The following is a 14,490-nucleotide window of genomic DNA, read 5'->3' as shown; positions in this document are numbered from 1 at the left end:
AACTGAAAACAAGTTAATCCTATTGAAATCACAACAAATAATCAAGATTCCTGTTACACTCACCCAAGATTTAGGAAGACGACTGAGCTGTAGAAGAGATAGGATGAGTAAGATTGTAGCCATTAAGCAATATGGTAAGGTTTGAGCTTTCCATAAGAGATAATTCGAAGAAGTGAGTTTGACAGAGAGATATTGAGTAACATTTAGCAAAAAAAAGATGATGATGAGGAGGGAACTCTGATACCATGTAATGCAAAATTTCCCAAAAAAACACTATTTCCGCTACATTCTTCCTATTAATATTGGATTAAAAAGAGAATAGACTCTGACTGGAGTAAATCGAAGAAGGTAATTTGATGCCATTGCATTTCTTGTCATAGAAAAGTATACTTCGATGTTGTGATATAGATGGTAACTTTATGTTTGAAGTAGAATACATGCTAGACATGGATATTTCTGTTTGTTGGGGTGGAGAATTTGACTAAAGAGATCAATCAAAGATTGGGCTTCTGCTTTTCTCTTTGGCTATTTGTTTCCAAATCTTTTTAAAGTTCTTTGATGATTAGTCTCACTTTGTTCCACATTTTTTAGGCTTAGCTTTACCTATATCATTTAATCAACAGAATAAGACTTAGTTCTATATGGGTTATCATGCAATTTAACCCTTACATGCATAGATCCAACCTAATTGCTTTGTGAACTGGTAGGTTTCCGATAAATTGCAGTCTCATAATTCTAGTTTTAATGGGGACTTGTTTGTTGGATTAATGAAAGATGGATGTCAGATTGGCGGGACGCAGAGAATTACCATAAATCAGATTGAGGTGGCTGAATAATCTGGTTGCAAATGAATTCTATGCTTGGAAACTAACGAATTGCTTGAAAATCCAGAGAATTACCGCTGTATTTTATTTTCTCTGCTGCAACTTTCTGATGCTATTTGATGACATGTATTTTGACCACATAGAATTATCATATGGGAATTCTCCTACTAAAGTTTTGAGCCCAATGCGTTATTTGCCCCGTGAACTTGCACGAAAAAGTCTTTTGCCTTCCATGCTTTCAAAGTAACCTTATGGCACTCTATTTTACTTTTTATAACAATTGCACACCTAGTCAAGAGTAGTAAACTGTTGTGCACAACACGCCAGATGATGTGAAAAATTACAATTCCAAGTTACAATCAATTTTTCCCACATAGGATTATCATATGGGAATTCTCCTACTAAAGTTTTGAGCCCAATGCGTTATTTGCCCCGTGAACTTACACAAAAAAGTCTTTTGCCTTCCGTGCATTCAAAGTAATCTTATGGCACTCTATTTTACTTTTTATAACAATTGCACACCTAGTCAAGAGTAGTAAACTGTTGTGCACAACACGCCAGATGATGTGAAAAATTACAATTCCAAGTTACAATCAATTTTGCCCACATAGGATTATCATATGGGAATTCTCCTACTAAAGTTTTGAGCCCAATGAGTTATTTGCCCCGTGAACTTGCACGAAAAAGTCTTTTGCCTTCCGTGCTTTCAAAGTAACCTTATGGCACTCTATTTTACTTTATATAACAATTGCACACCTAGTCAAGAGTAGTAAACTGTTGTGCACAACACGCCAGATGATGTGAAAAATTACAATTCCAAGTTACAATCAATTTTGCCACGTTGAATATGCAATAAAAAAATTCACGAATTGAGCCAAATCAAATCTAAATTGAGCAAATCAAATCTAAATTGAACCAAATCAACAACTAACCCAAAATCCCTTCTCCCCCTTCCTGATTGCACCACAGCCCCCTCTTCTATCCCGTTCGTTTTTCGTTCACCGAAGCTCACAGCTTTGCTAATCTGACCACCTCAAAACACCAGCAACACCTCTGGCCACCGCTTTCTGCCTTCGTTCTTGTTCAGAGCAGCCTAACGAGAGAGACAGAGGGGCTTGTCGATTGAGATAACCCCCTTTCTCCTTTCTTTTGGCGTTTCCGGTGACCTAATCAGTAATCGGCCTACCAGAGCTTCTTATCGTAATTCCTCCGCCGCTCACTCCATCTCCAGTCTCTCTCTTTCTCTTCCAGCGAGTGTAGAAAGAAGCGAGTCAAAGTCTTGCTTTTCCCCTTCAACATTACTCTCTGCTTCTCTAGCAAGATCGGCCACAAGCTGGCGGGACTAGTCAAGGGTCGGCCGATTACACCCTCCCGGCGTCCCTAATAACTTCAACCGCCACCGCTCTCATCAACTCCAGCCACCACAATAGAGAGATTAGATTGATTTAGTTTGGGAATAACTCAAATCCAGCATGAATTTGAAGAAAGAAAATAGGATGAGAAAGAAAAAAAATAAATTTAATAATATTCTAATTAACTTTGCACTAAAAAATATTTTGTTAATGAATATTCTATTTTTTTTTTTGGTAATATTCTTAAGTTTAATATTTTTTTAAAACTTTACAACAACACTATTCACCTTTATATTCTTCTAAAATTAATAAATTTTAAATTTTAAATTTATTTCAAAAATAGAAAATTCATTACAAATGGTTTTTATATAAAATTTATTTCTGAATTAATTTATAGCAAACGGAGCCTAATACAGCTCCTAACAGCATCCACGGCAAAAAAATACAGCTTACTTTTAGGGTGGTGTTACCAATATGCTCTAATCCATGGCAATAAATTACGGTAATAAATTACATAACAAACTAGTTATTCATTTAAGGGTATGGAAAAAGTAGGATTAATATATTAGAATACTCTAAATTTTGTAGGTTTCTATAATTTTAACTTATTTTGATCTTTTTGCAAATTTTTTCAACCTTTTATAGTAATAATACCATCAAGTTCAATTAAGGATAGAATTGTAAATTAAAAAAAAAACATATTTTCGTCATTTCTTAAATCATCATGTGACATTTATAAAAATTTTAAAAATATTCAATTGATGTTGCATAGATTAAATTTTAATTTTTGAAATATATGTGCTAATTAATAATTAATATTTAATGATATAAATTTTTGTTACTAAAAATTCCCGAAAAATGGCATAAAAATTATATAATCTAATGAAATATAGCTTTTAAATTACGTATTTTTTCATATTATTTATATTTTTTGGATGAACAAATGCCTAATTGTTCTAAATGATAATATAGAAAAATTATATTCATCTAATAAAAAACAAATAAATAACCTCTTGATTGTTTTAATTGCACGTTTCAAATATCATATTTTTAAAATCTATGAATGTATCGCCCACTAGATATGAATGTAATTTAATACTTAAAAGGCATTTAGAATTTCATTTTTAATATTAATTTAAAAAATAATGAAAATATTTTTTTATTTGTAATTCTATCCTTAATTGAAAGTTAGGTTATTATAAGGGATATTGTACTAAATGTCAGTTTTAAAAAAAAAAAAATGTCAGTTTGATTTTGAGATTTAAATTATTGTTATTTATGGTATATGTCTTTTTTTTAGGGCGCTACAAAATAGAATAGTTCAGTGTTTATTTTTTTTCAATGTTTTCTTTTCTTCTTTTCCTCTCTTTTTGTGATGCCCTTAATAGAATCATTTTTTTTTTTTTTAAGTCTTTGAAACTTATTCAGCCGCTGTTCGAGTAATTTGAGAAATTAATATTCGCTCCGCAAGTATACGAATCATACAAGTAGTAAAAAGATTATCATTCCACAGAGATTGGGGAATATGCTATTAATTTTCTATGCTTGATAATTATTAGGAAGACCGAAAAAAGTGTAATTGATTTACACTAAGTTGCAGTTAAATTAAACAAATTCAAATTAAAATTAGCAAATGGAGACAATCAAAAGTAAATTCAAGCAAATAATTGTTGAGATAGTCTAGCTATGGGATCTTTATTAATTCTCAGTGCAAACCATGAATAGTTGATTTATAGAGTCCAAATTTCTCTCTCGAGTTTAAATGGACTGTTAAAACCACACGACATCTACTCTTGTAGCCTGAAGGAGAACTACCCTAGGGTATCCATATTCCTCACTCGAGTTTAAGTGGGATGTTAAAGTCATGCGACATCTACTCTCATAGCTTAACACAATTAAAACTCATTAAGCCGGTGTTAAATTCTTTTTACCCTCAGAGAACTTAGCATATCTCTAGGTTTAAAATTCTAGGTTTAATATGTGGGATCCAATCTAATTTATCAATCTCTCAATCTATTCAAACAGATCTAAAATCATGCAAATATAGGTACCCACATATTCACAAGCATTAAGTTTAAACATATTAATCAGGAATTTAAGCATTTAAACACAAATCAAACTATTCAAAGTTGCATTTTAAATTAATAGATAAATCACATAACTAGATTTGAATATTTAGCCTAGCATTATTACAAATATATTAATCAAAATAAAATACCCAAAAGGGATAAAAGGCATAAATAACAAACTTTAGGTTTATGTCGTTGGTTGACCGCGGTGCCCACGTCCCGAGCTCTTCAAAAAATCCTTCTCTCCTTTTGTGATGTAGTAACATTAGTGCTAAAAGCTACTGACTCTCTCTCCTATATTTTTTTTTTTGCTGAATTCTTTTGACTGGCTGCTCCTTGTTCTCATACATGGTAACAAGTGCCCTAAGAGAGTCACCTTTACAACTCCTTTCTTTGCTCCTTATATAGGTTCTTTGCTCAGCTTCCATTGGTCCACATCACACACACTACTTGCAAAGATTGCATTTAGAAAGTTGTCTCCACCACCCAAAGAAATGATAAAAGTGTGACATTCCAACCCGGCAAAACGATCTTAAGAAGGCGGGTAGAGCAAAGCTCCTGGCTAGCTTCTAGGATAGCAGGCTAGCTACTAGGATAGCAGGCTAGCTACGGTAGTGCAATGCAGGACATAGGAATGAATCAAATCATATATCGAAAAGAGAGGAGCTAATCATTAGAGGCGCCTTTTGGTGGCATGGCTGGAGAGTTGGAAGAACTCCAAGGTTAAGCGTGCTTGCTTAACAGAAATCCTAAGATGGGTGATCTCCTAGGAAGTTTCCTATTTTACCTGTGGGATAAAATCGTGCGAGTCTTGTCAGTCCTGTATGGAGGATTTGGCTTTGATCCAAAGCAGACAATTCCTCTGGTGATTAGAGTCGGGCGTGACAATTATATTTTCTTATTCTTTATGCTCTTCCACGGTTGCATTTTTTTTATTCACAAGGTTTATTGATTTCATTTTTTGATTATGTTTTTCAGTTGCCGTTTCTTATTGTAAATAATTATTTTCATTTTTCATTTTGTCATTTTTGTTCTGCGATTTCATTTTTGTATAAATGTATCAGCGGCTTAATGCTAGCCGGAAAACTGTCACCGCCATGGATGTTGTTTATGTTTTAAGGAGACAAGGTAGTACTCTCGATTCTATTTAGTGTTATATATATATATATATATATATATATATATATATATATATATATATATATATATATATATATATATATATATAAAATTGGTTTTACATATGTATATATATACTGTATATATCTTATATAGACCATATATACTATGTATATATCGTATATATGTATGTATACCGTATACATCTTATATACTATATATACCTTGAATATACCATATATATGTATAGACTGTATTTATCGTTGCTGTTGTTGTCGTTGCCATTCCTTTTGTAGGTTTTTGTAATTTCAACTTATTTTAATTTTTTTGCCAATTTTACTCTAATTTCAACCTTTTGTAGTAATAGTACCATCAAGTTCAATTAAGGATGGAGTCATAAATAAAAAATATATATTTTCATCATTTCTTAAATCACCATATGACAATTATAAAAATTTTCAAAATAAAAATTTTAAAAATTTTGATTAATCTATTCAATTGATGTTGCATAGATTAAATTTTAATTCTTGAAATAAATGTGCTAATTAATGATTCAATATTTAATGATATAAATTTATGTTACTAAAAAATCCCGAAACATGGCATAAAAATTATATAATCTAGTGAAATATAGCTTTTAAATTACGTATGTTTTCATCCTAAAAATATATTATTTATATTTTTAGGATGAAAAAAATGCCTACTTGTTCTAAATGATAGTATAGACAAATTATATTCATCTAATAAAAAATAAATAAATAACTTCTTAATTATTTTAATTGCACGTTTCAAATATCATATTTTTAAAATCTATACACGTGTCGCCCACTAGATGTGAATGTAATTGAATATTTAAAGGATATTTAGAATTTCATTTTTAATATTAATTTTAGAAAAATAATGAAAATATTTTTTTTATTTACAATTCTATCCTTAATTGAAAGTTAGGGTATTATAAGGGATATTGTTCGAAATGTCAGTTTCTAAAAAAAAGTCAGATTGACTTTGAGATTTAAATTATTGTTATTTACAATATGCATTTACTATTGTGTCCTTTTTTTTGTTAGGCGCTATAAAATAGAATATTTCAGTGTTTCATTTTTTTCAATGTTTCCTTTTCTTCAATTCCTTTCTTTTTGTGTTTCATTAATAGAATTGTTTTTTAAGTCTTTGAAACTTATTCGGCTGTCATTATACTTTCTTATTCTTTCTGCTCTTCCACGGTTGCGTTTTTTCATTCACAAGGTTTATTGATTTCATTTTTTGATTATGTTTTTTAGATGCCGTTTCTTATTGTAAATAATTGTTTTCATTTTTTATTTTGCGATTTCATTTTTTTATAAAAATATCAATGGCTTAATGCTTACCAGAAAACTGTTACTGTGATGGATATTGTTTATATTTTAAAGAGACAATGTAGTAGTCTCGATTTTATTTGAATTAATACTGATACAGTGTGTGTGTATATTGTATTTAATTGGTTTTACCTATGTGTGTGTGTATATATATATATATATATATATATATATATATATTTTATATATACCATATATATTATGTATATACCATATACATGTATGTATACCGTACATGTCTTATATATTGTATATACCTCATATATACCATATATATGTATATACTGTATTTACCATTGTTGTTGCCCGTCGCCGTTGCCGTTTCTCTCTTGTGCCTTTCTATTTTTTTTAGGGTGCTACAAAATAGAATATTTCATTGTTTCTTTTTTTCTCAATGTTTCCTTTTTTCAATATTTCCTTTTTTTTTCTTTCTATTTTTTTTTGTGTTTCCTTTTCTTAAATGTTTTTTTTTTCGTATTTATAATTTTATTCACGAGTTAAAACGAGTAAGCTTTCTAGATAAATTAAGAATTTATAATTTCATCACGAAAGTTTTAATCAAGAATTCACATTCCCCTAAATTAGGCCATAACCTAAATAGTAAATCATTTTTGGTTTTGAAACTATTTGGCTTTCTAAAACCATAATTTTGGGGAGACCTTACAAATATAAATTTGCTAAGATACCTAAATTCACAATAGCCAACTATTTCCCCAAAGGTAAATAGTGAGAAAGCTAGTTGAAAAGTATTCTACCAAACTTCCATTTGACAATTGTTCTTCATTTTGACCATCCATTGAATTCAATTCCATCCAAGTAAAATTACTTGCTTACTGTTAAATTATCTATTCTTAGTTACAGGCTCTTCTTTATTGCAAGAAAATAATTTTTCCAAAATGGGTTTCAAACACCTCCTATATATACGTGTCTAAGATCTCTAAATACACACACAGATCAAAGGAACCAGTGAAAAGAAATCATTTGCCATGGCTTCTTCTTCTTCTTCTACCAAATCAATTTTCAGTCCATCTTTTGCCATCTCCTCTTCAAACTCTTCTCGATCATCTTCAACATTGTTTCTCCACAATCACACCACTTCCATTCCCAATATCTCCCTTAAAGCATCGCGTTCTGAGTCGCGCTGCTATTCTTTATTAACTAACAACGCAATAGTCGAATCAATTTCTGAAGCATCTAGAAAACTACAGACGACAGTTCTCGGCGAAGAAAAACCCACTATCTTAGTTTCCGAGAAACTGGGAGAAGCTGGTTTGGAGCTTCTACGTAGTATTGGGAATGTGGAGTGTTGCTATGATCTTTCGAGCGAAGATCTTTGCAAGAAGATCAAAGAATGTGATGCCTTGATTGTGAGGAGCGGGACGAAGGTGAGTAAGGAGGTGTTTGAGGCGGGGAAAGGGAGGTTGAAGGTGGTGGGAAGAGCAGGTGTTGGGATAGATAATGTGGATCTGAGAGCTGCTACTGAATTAGGTTGTTTAGTGGTTAATGCTCCTACTGCCAATACTATTGCAGCTGCAGAGCATGGGATCGCCTTGCTTACTGCCATGGCTCGAAATGTTGCACAGGCAGATGCCTCCATGAAAGCTGGTATGGAAAATTACGTACTCTTTTTATCTTTATTATTATTATTATTATTACTTTTAGTTTTTGGATTGATCAACCATGTTCTTATCAAAACTCACGGTAGGAATTATAGAATTGCATATATATTACACATTTGAAAGAATAAAAATGATAATTTTTGGGTCAATTATTAACATTTAAAGGTAAAGTTATTAGATGAATGGCGCACAATTATTAAAATTTGAAACATCATTTGCTCATAAAAAGAGAGATGAGATGACAAGAGTTCTTAAATAGAGTTTTTAAATTCGAACACTAGATATAAAATTCCTTTAAATATTTAGAAGAGAGCATTTTACCCTAATTAGTCAAACTAGTAAATTTTTTATATAAATTGTTAAAACTAAAAGAAGAAACTTTGAAACATTAGTTTGAGAGACAAAACTTTTTTCTTCTTCAATCTGATCATTTTTAAGATTCTGGAGCAAAAAAGTCACTGGAAGTTCTAACATAAATAACTATATCACTCATATGATTCGAGTAAAAAGAACATGAAGTCCACGTACGTTTTTCGAACCCACATGTTTTTTATAAGCCATTTACATGGATGAGTTAGCAGTTCATATCAACAATTTAAAAGAATCTCATTAAACTTGGTCAAATTGAAAAAGAAAAAGAAAAAGAAAAAGAAAAAGAAAAGGAGAGAGATTTAATAATGCATCTACAAAAAAAAAAAAAAAAAAAATCTTTTTTATCAAATTATATATAGAAAATCATTTTAAAAATCTGAGCGTTAAAGTTAAAATATATTAGAAAAAAAAAAATCCAGAGTGATAGATTTTCTTTGAAGCGTTGGGTTTGGTAAAGAGATAAGTTTTATTTTGTTTGGTAGAGACTGAAAATAACCTGTAAAAATCTGAGAGACAAGTCATATTCAGAATAGTATGAAGGAGGTCCATGAAGGACATGGTTAGGTGTGGATGAGTTACTTGGGGACTGGGGTATCCTTTTTTTCTACCTTCGTTGTCCCTACACTACACACAATACGTCTTGGTATTGAAAAAGAAAAAATAATTAAATAATTAAAACTATGTTAAGTCATTTTCAAATAATTAAAACTCGTTTAAAAAAAAAGTCTGAATCATAAAAGTTGATTAAGAAATGGTGGGACCCATTGCAGTTGGAAGGGTGTCCCATAATAATAAATATAATATAATAAATGGGGAACTCATCTAGTCGATTTCCCGCTTCCTTCCTACTTTGAGGTTTGTTGTGTTGTCTTGTTGCTTTTCAGTTTCAATAAAAAAAATTGAATGATTGGATCCTTTTTCCACCGACGAGTAATCATCCTTCACATGATTCATGTGGTCCTTTCTGTCTCTGTCACTAATATATTTTATAATAGAATATCTGAAATTAATATTTTATGTAATTTTTAATTTAATTCGTAAAATTTTTAAATCAACTCATTTGGTTCAAAATGGTTTATTTCCTGGAAAATTACAATTTGAATGTATTTGGTATAAATGGTTCACAATTAAAATTCTTTTTTTTATTTAATCTTCATACTTCCATGAATTAATTGAGTTGATTTATATATATATTAAAAAATTTTAATTAATCTGTGAATTAAATTAAAAATAAGGAACAAAATACCAATTAATCAATCCATGTTGGATTAAGAATGGGTAAGTTAAATTTGAACAGGGAAATGGCAGAGAAGCAAGTACGTGGGTGTATCTTTAGTTGGAAAGACACTAGCAGTAATGGGATTTGGGAAAGTGGGAACAGAAGTGGCAAGACGTGCAAAAGGATTAGGAATGAATGTGATAGCTCATGACCCATATGCTGCGGCTGATAGAGCTCGTGCCACTGGAGTTGAGTTAGTCTCTTTCGAGGAAGCCATTTCCTCTGCTGATTTCATTTCTCTCCACATGCCTCTCACTCCCACCACTCAAAATATATTCAGTGATGATGCTTTTCAGAAGATGAAGAATGGAGTTCGCATCATTAATGTTGCTAGAGGTGGTGTTATTGATGAAGATGCTTTGCTTAGAGCCCTTGATTCTGGTAAAGTTGCTCAGGTATATTTATATATTTATTTTACTTAATTTTCTTTATTCTTAGGTTTCAAATATTGAAATAATGCTTCCAATTTGTTCGCAACATATAATTCATTTAAAACTAAACTTTTGAATTTCAATTAGAAGATCAATTTGACTCATTTCTGGCTAAACAAAGCATATAAGAGACAGATACTAGGAAAAGCAGGCCAAATACATAAATATACTCATGTGCTTTACAGAAAAAACTGTGTGGCACTCCAAATTTTGTGATTGACCTATTATATTTTTGAAGTTAAGGATTTTACTAACATTATATCCCTCTCCAAGCAAGCAATAATATATTTTTTTTTTTTTGTTTTTGATATTTATATATAAGATATTCACTTACTGTGTGGTTAGTATAATCTTTAGAATAATAATTTTTACATTTTTCAACTATCTATAAATGTAAATATCTTATTTATTTTCATTAAGCGACTTGGTCAACGCCTGTTAAGTTTCATTCGAAAGCTTAAACAGACCACACTTGCTTAATGGGCCTAATTGATTATTAAAAACCTGTTAGATTTCATCTAAAAGCTTAGCTTTTTGTAAACTGTACCGTAGGATCAAGCTCATAGTCTAATTTGAGCATTATTTTTAAAAATATTTCATATTGTGTTAAATATATTAATTTATTAAACTCATTTAACAGGCAGCTTTGGACGTGTTCGTAGAGGAACCACCATCAAAAGATAGCAAATTAGTGCAACATGAGAATGTTATTGCCACACCTCATCTTGGAGCTAGCACTAAAGAAGCACAAGAAGGTGTAGCAATTGAAATAGCTGAGGCTGTTATGGGAGCTTTGAATGGTGAACTTTCTGCTACTGCTGTAAATGCACCGATGGTTCCTTCTGAAGTTTTATCAGAACTATCCCCTTACGTACTTCTTGCTGAGAAGCTTGGCAGACTAGCTGTACAATTGGTAGGTGGAGGCAACAATGGAATCCAGTCAGTTAAAGTTGCTTACAAAACAGCTCGAAACCCAGATGACTTGGACACGAGACTTCTTAGAGCAATGATCACTAAAGGCATAATTGAACCTATATCAGATGCATATATAAATCTTGTCAATGCAGATTTCATTGCGAAGGAGAAAGGTCTACGAATTAGCGAAGAACGGGTAGTTGTTGAAACATCTCTTGAGTTTCCAATTCACTCAATTCAAGTACAGATAGCAAATGTGGACTCAAAATTTGCAAGTGCAATTTGTGAGAGTGGTCAAATAAGCATTGAAGGAAGAGTGAAATATGGGATTCCCCATTTAACTAGAGTGGGTTCATTTGCTGTGGATGTGAGTCTTGAAGGGAATCTGATTTTGTGCAAACAAGTAGATCAACCAGGCATGATTGGTGAAGTTGGACACATTTTGGGTGGACATAATGTTAATGTAAGCTTTATGAGTGTTGGAAGAACCTTTAAGAGGAAAGAGGCTATTATGGCAATTGGGGTTGATGAAGAACCTAATAAAGATGCTCTGCATAAAATAGGAGAGGTGTCTGCTATTCAAGAGTTTGTGTTTCTTAAGTTGTAGTTAATCTCACTCTTTCTTGGGATGAGATTAATTAAAGAATAAATTAAGGATATGCTTAGCAACAAAAGACATTAATTAGTTTGTAATAAGTTCACCTAATATTATATTAATGTTATGTTAAGTGTGTTTGTGTTCATTAGGAAGCCAAACCATTTTAATTAGTTAGCATCTAGATTCTTACTTGTAGATTAATGGGACTAAAAAATCTGGTTGTTCAATACTAAATTAATGTTATAAGAATCTTAAGGATTAAATTGAATAAATCCAATTTTTTTAATGAGCTTGTCGATATATATATGTGTGTGTGTGTGTGTGTGTGTGTGTGTGTGTGTGTGTGTGTGTGTTTGTGTGTGTGTAGGGCTGTAAAGGAATCGAGTCAAGCCGAACTTTGAGTCGTTCAGATTTGGTTTGCGAAATTCTAATGTGAGCTCGAGTTTGGCTTGAGCTCGATTTGAGCTTTTATATTGAAGCTCGAGTTCGGCTCATTTTGAAAATTTATAGATCAAGCTCGGCTTGAGCTCGATTCGTTTGAATTTCATTTATGTAACAAATGAGCTCAGCTCATTTAGTAGCTGATGTACATTAGCTCGAGTTCGAGCTCGAATTCAAGCTTGGTAAAAGATCGAGTACAAGCTCGAGTTTGAGCTCGTTCAGAGCTTGTTAATTTCTACACTCAGTCCCTATTTTCAAATGCTCAACAATCCAATAATTCTACAACTTAAATAAAATATAAATCTATGCCAAATAATATGTTACAATGATACATATCAAATTAAATTAAATAGTTCTAGTTTATACATAATCTTAAATTGCTAATTTATCACTGAAACCATGAAATATATGCTTCCTCTCCATCACAAAAAGCGGAGAACATAGCCACACTTTCCCATCTACAAAAAGATCAAATCAACATATAATTAGAGAATGCAATCAATTAATTTATTAACTTCTATCATAGTAGATATTGAATTTTTATCAATTAATTACATATAAGATTGTAAACATATAATTTAATTTAGTTTGCAATTGCACACATTATTTCTTTGATGCATAAAATTAAACCTGTGACATCCTACTGAATCGAGTTATTGCATTTAGTGAGTCGAGTCGAGTCGGAATGAACCAGAACCCGGTTCGAGCCATACAAATTAAATAAATAAAAGAATTGGACTTAATTGAATGAAACATAAAGATGTAGACTCAATTGAAATAAAAGTATAAGGATAAGGACCTAATTGAAATAAAGTATAAAGTTTAGGTATTAAATGGTAAAATATTGAAAATTTAGGTACTATTTAGTAAATTTTTAACATACTAGAAGATATATTTGGAGGTTACCCGAAAATTTCATTCACTTTACCTTCTCCATCTTCTCCTAAATCTTCCTCCATTTTCTACCTTAATATTCAACCTTTCAAGCATTAAATTCAACCTATAACTCTATCCAAGTAAGTTGAATTTCTTGAATTTCATAATTTAGTGAGATTTTGGATGATTAATAAGATGTTATTATGTATAGGAGAGGTGAGCTCAAAGTGAGAAGAAAAAGGAAGCTAAGAAGAAGGTTTAAAGCTTTCTGGTTGAAGGTTTGATATCTCTTTTAGTTTAACAAATTTTCTTGCATGAGACTATGTGTAGTGTGATGATAGTGATAAGATATGTTGTTGAATGTTGAGTAATAGGTCTGAGAATGTTGATTAAGCATAGGATGCATTGAATAAATGAATTGGATATTGATTTCATGCTGAAACAGGTTTATTGGAAAACTGACCAGTAACTTCAACCTGAATTTGAACTTTTTTACAATGGAAATAGGAAGTGGTATAGAAGAGTTATTTGTTCCCTTATGTTTTAACTGTCTATGAGCTTTGGAATCACCTAAATTGGACTTATAAATTGAAAGATATGCCCAAAATAGTACAAACTGTGCAGGTTGGAAATCAAAATCTGGGCGGACTGGAAGGTGCTACTTTAGCTTAATATTTGACTACTTTACCAACATATTTCAAAGATGTAATATAAGACATATTTGTACTCTAATGTGTTAGCTAATCATAGAATTTAGAATCACCTAAATTGGCCTTATAAAGTGAGAGATATGACCAAAATGGTAAAAACTGTGTAGGCTAAAAACCAACAGCTGGGCAGACTGGAAGTTGCTACTTTAATTCAATATTTCACTATTTTACCAACATATTTCAGAGAGGTGGTAGAAGACATATTTGTACCCTAATGTGTTAGCTAACCATAGAATTTATAATCACCTAATTTTGCATTATAAATTGAGAGATATGATCAAAATGGTACAAACTGTGCAGGATAGAAACCAACAGTTGGGCAGACTAGAAGTTGCTACTTTAATTCAATATTTGACTACTTTACCAATATATTTCAGAGAGGTGACAAAAGACATATTTGTATCCTAATGTGTTAGCTAACCATAGACTTTAGAATGACCTAAATTGGAGTTAAGAAGAAAGAGTTATGCTAGAATTTGTGAAACATGTACAGGCTGCCCTGGCATATTTTAAGGCTACATTAGAAGTGC

General features: G+C 31.4%; 1 protein-coding gene across 1 annotated transcript; it reads left to right on the top strand.

Annotated features, from left to right (window-relative positions):
* The first annotated feature begins 7,609 nt into the window (after positions 1-7,609).
* LOC105637269 (D-3-phosphoglycerate dehydrogenase 2, chloroplastic) lies at positions 7,610-12,078 on the top strand. Its single transcript, XM_012220695.4, has 3 exons — positions 7,610-8,324; positions 10,008-10,384; positions 11,061-12,078. The coding sequence occupies exons 1-3, from the start codon at positions 7,706-7,708 to the stop codon at positions 11,940-11,942; spliced, it is 1,878 nt and encodes a 625-aa protein (XP_012076085.1). The 5' UTR covers positions 7,610-7,705; the 3' UTR covers positions 11,943-12,078.
* The last annotated feature ends 2,412 nt before the right edge of the window (positions 12,079-14,490 follow it).

Source organism: Jatropha curcas, chromosome 10 (assembly GCF_041381405.1).
Source record: "Jatropha curcas cultivar XTBG-Jc1 chromosome 10, XTBG_Jcur_1.0, whole genome shotgun sequence".
NCBI classification, from domain to species: Eukaryota; Viridiplantae; Streptophyta; class Magnoliopsida; order Malpighiales; family Euphorbiaceae; genus Jatropha; species Jatropha curcas.
This window is presented reverse-complemented; position numbering and strand designations above follow the sequence as displayed.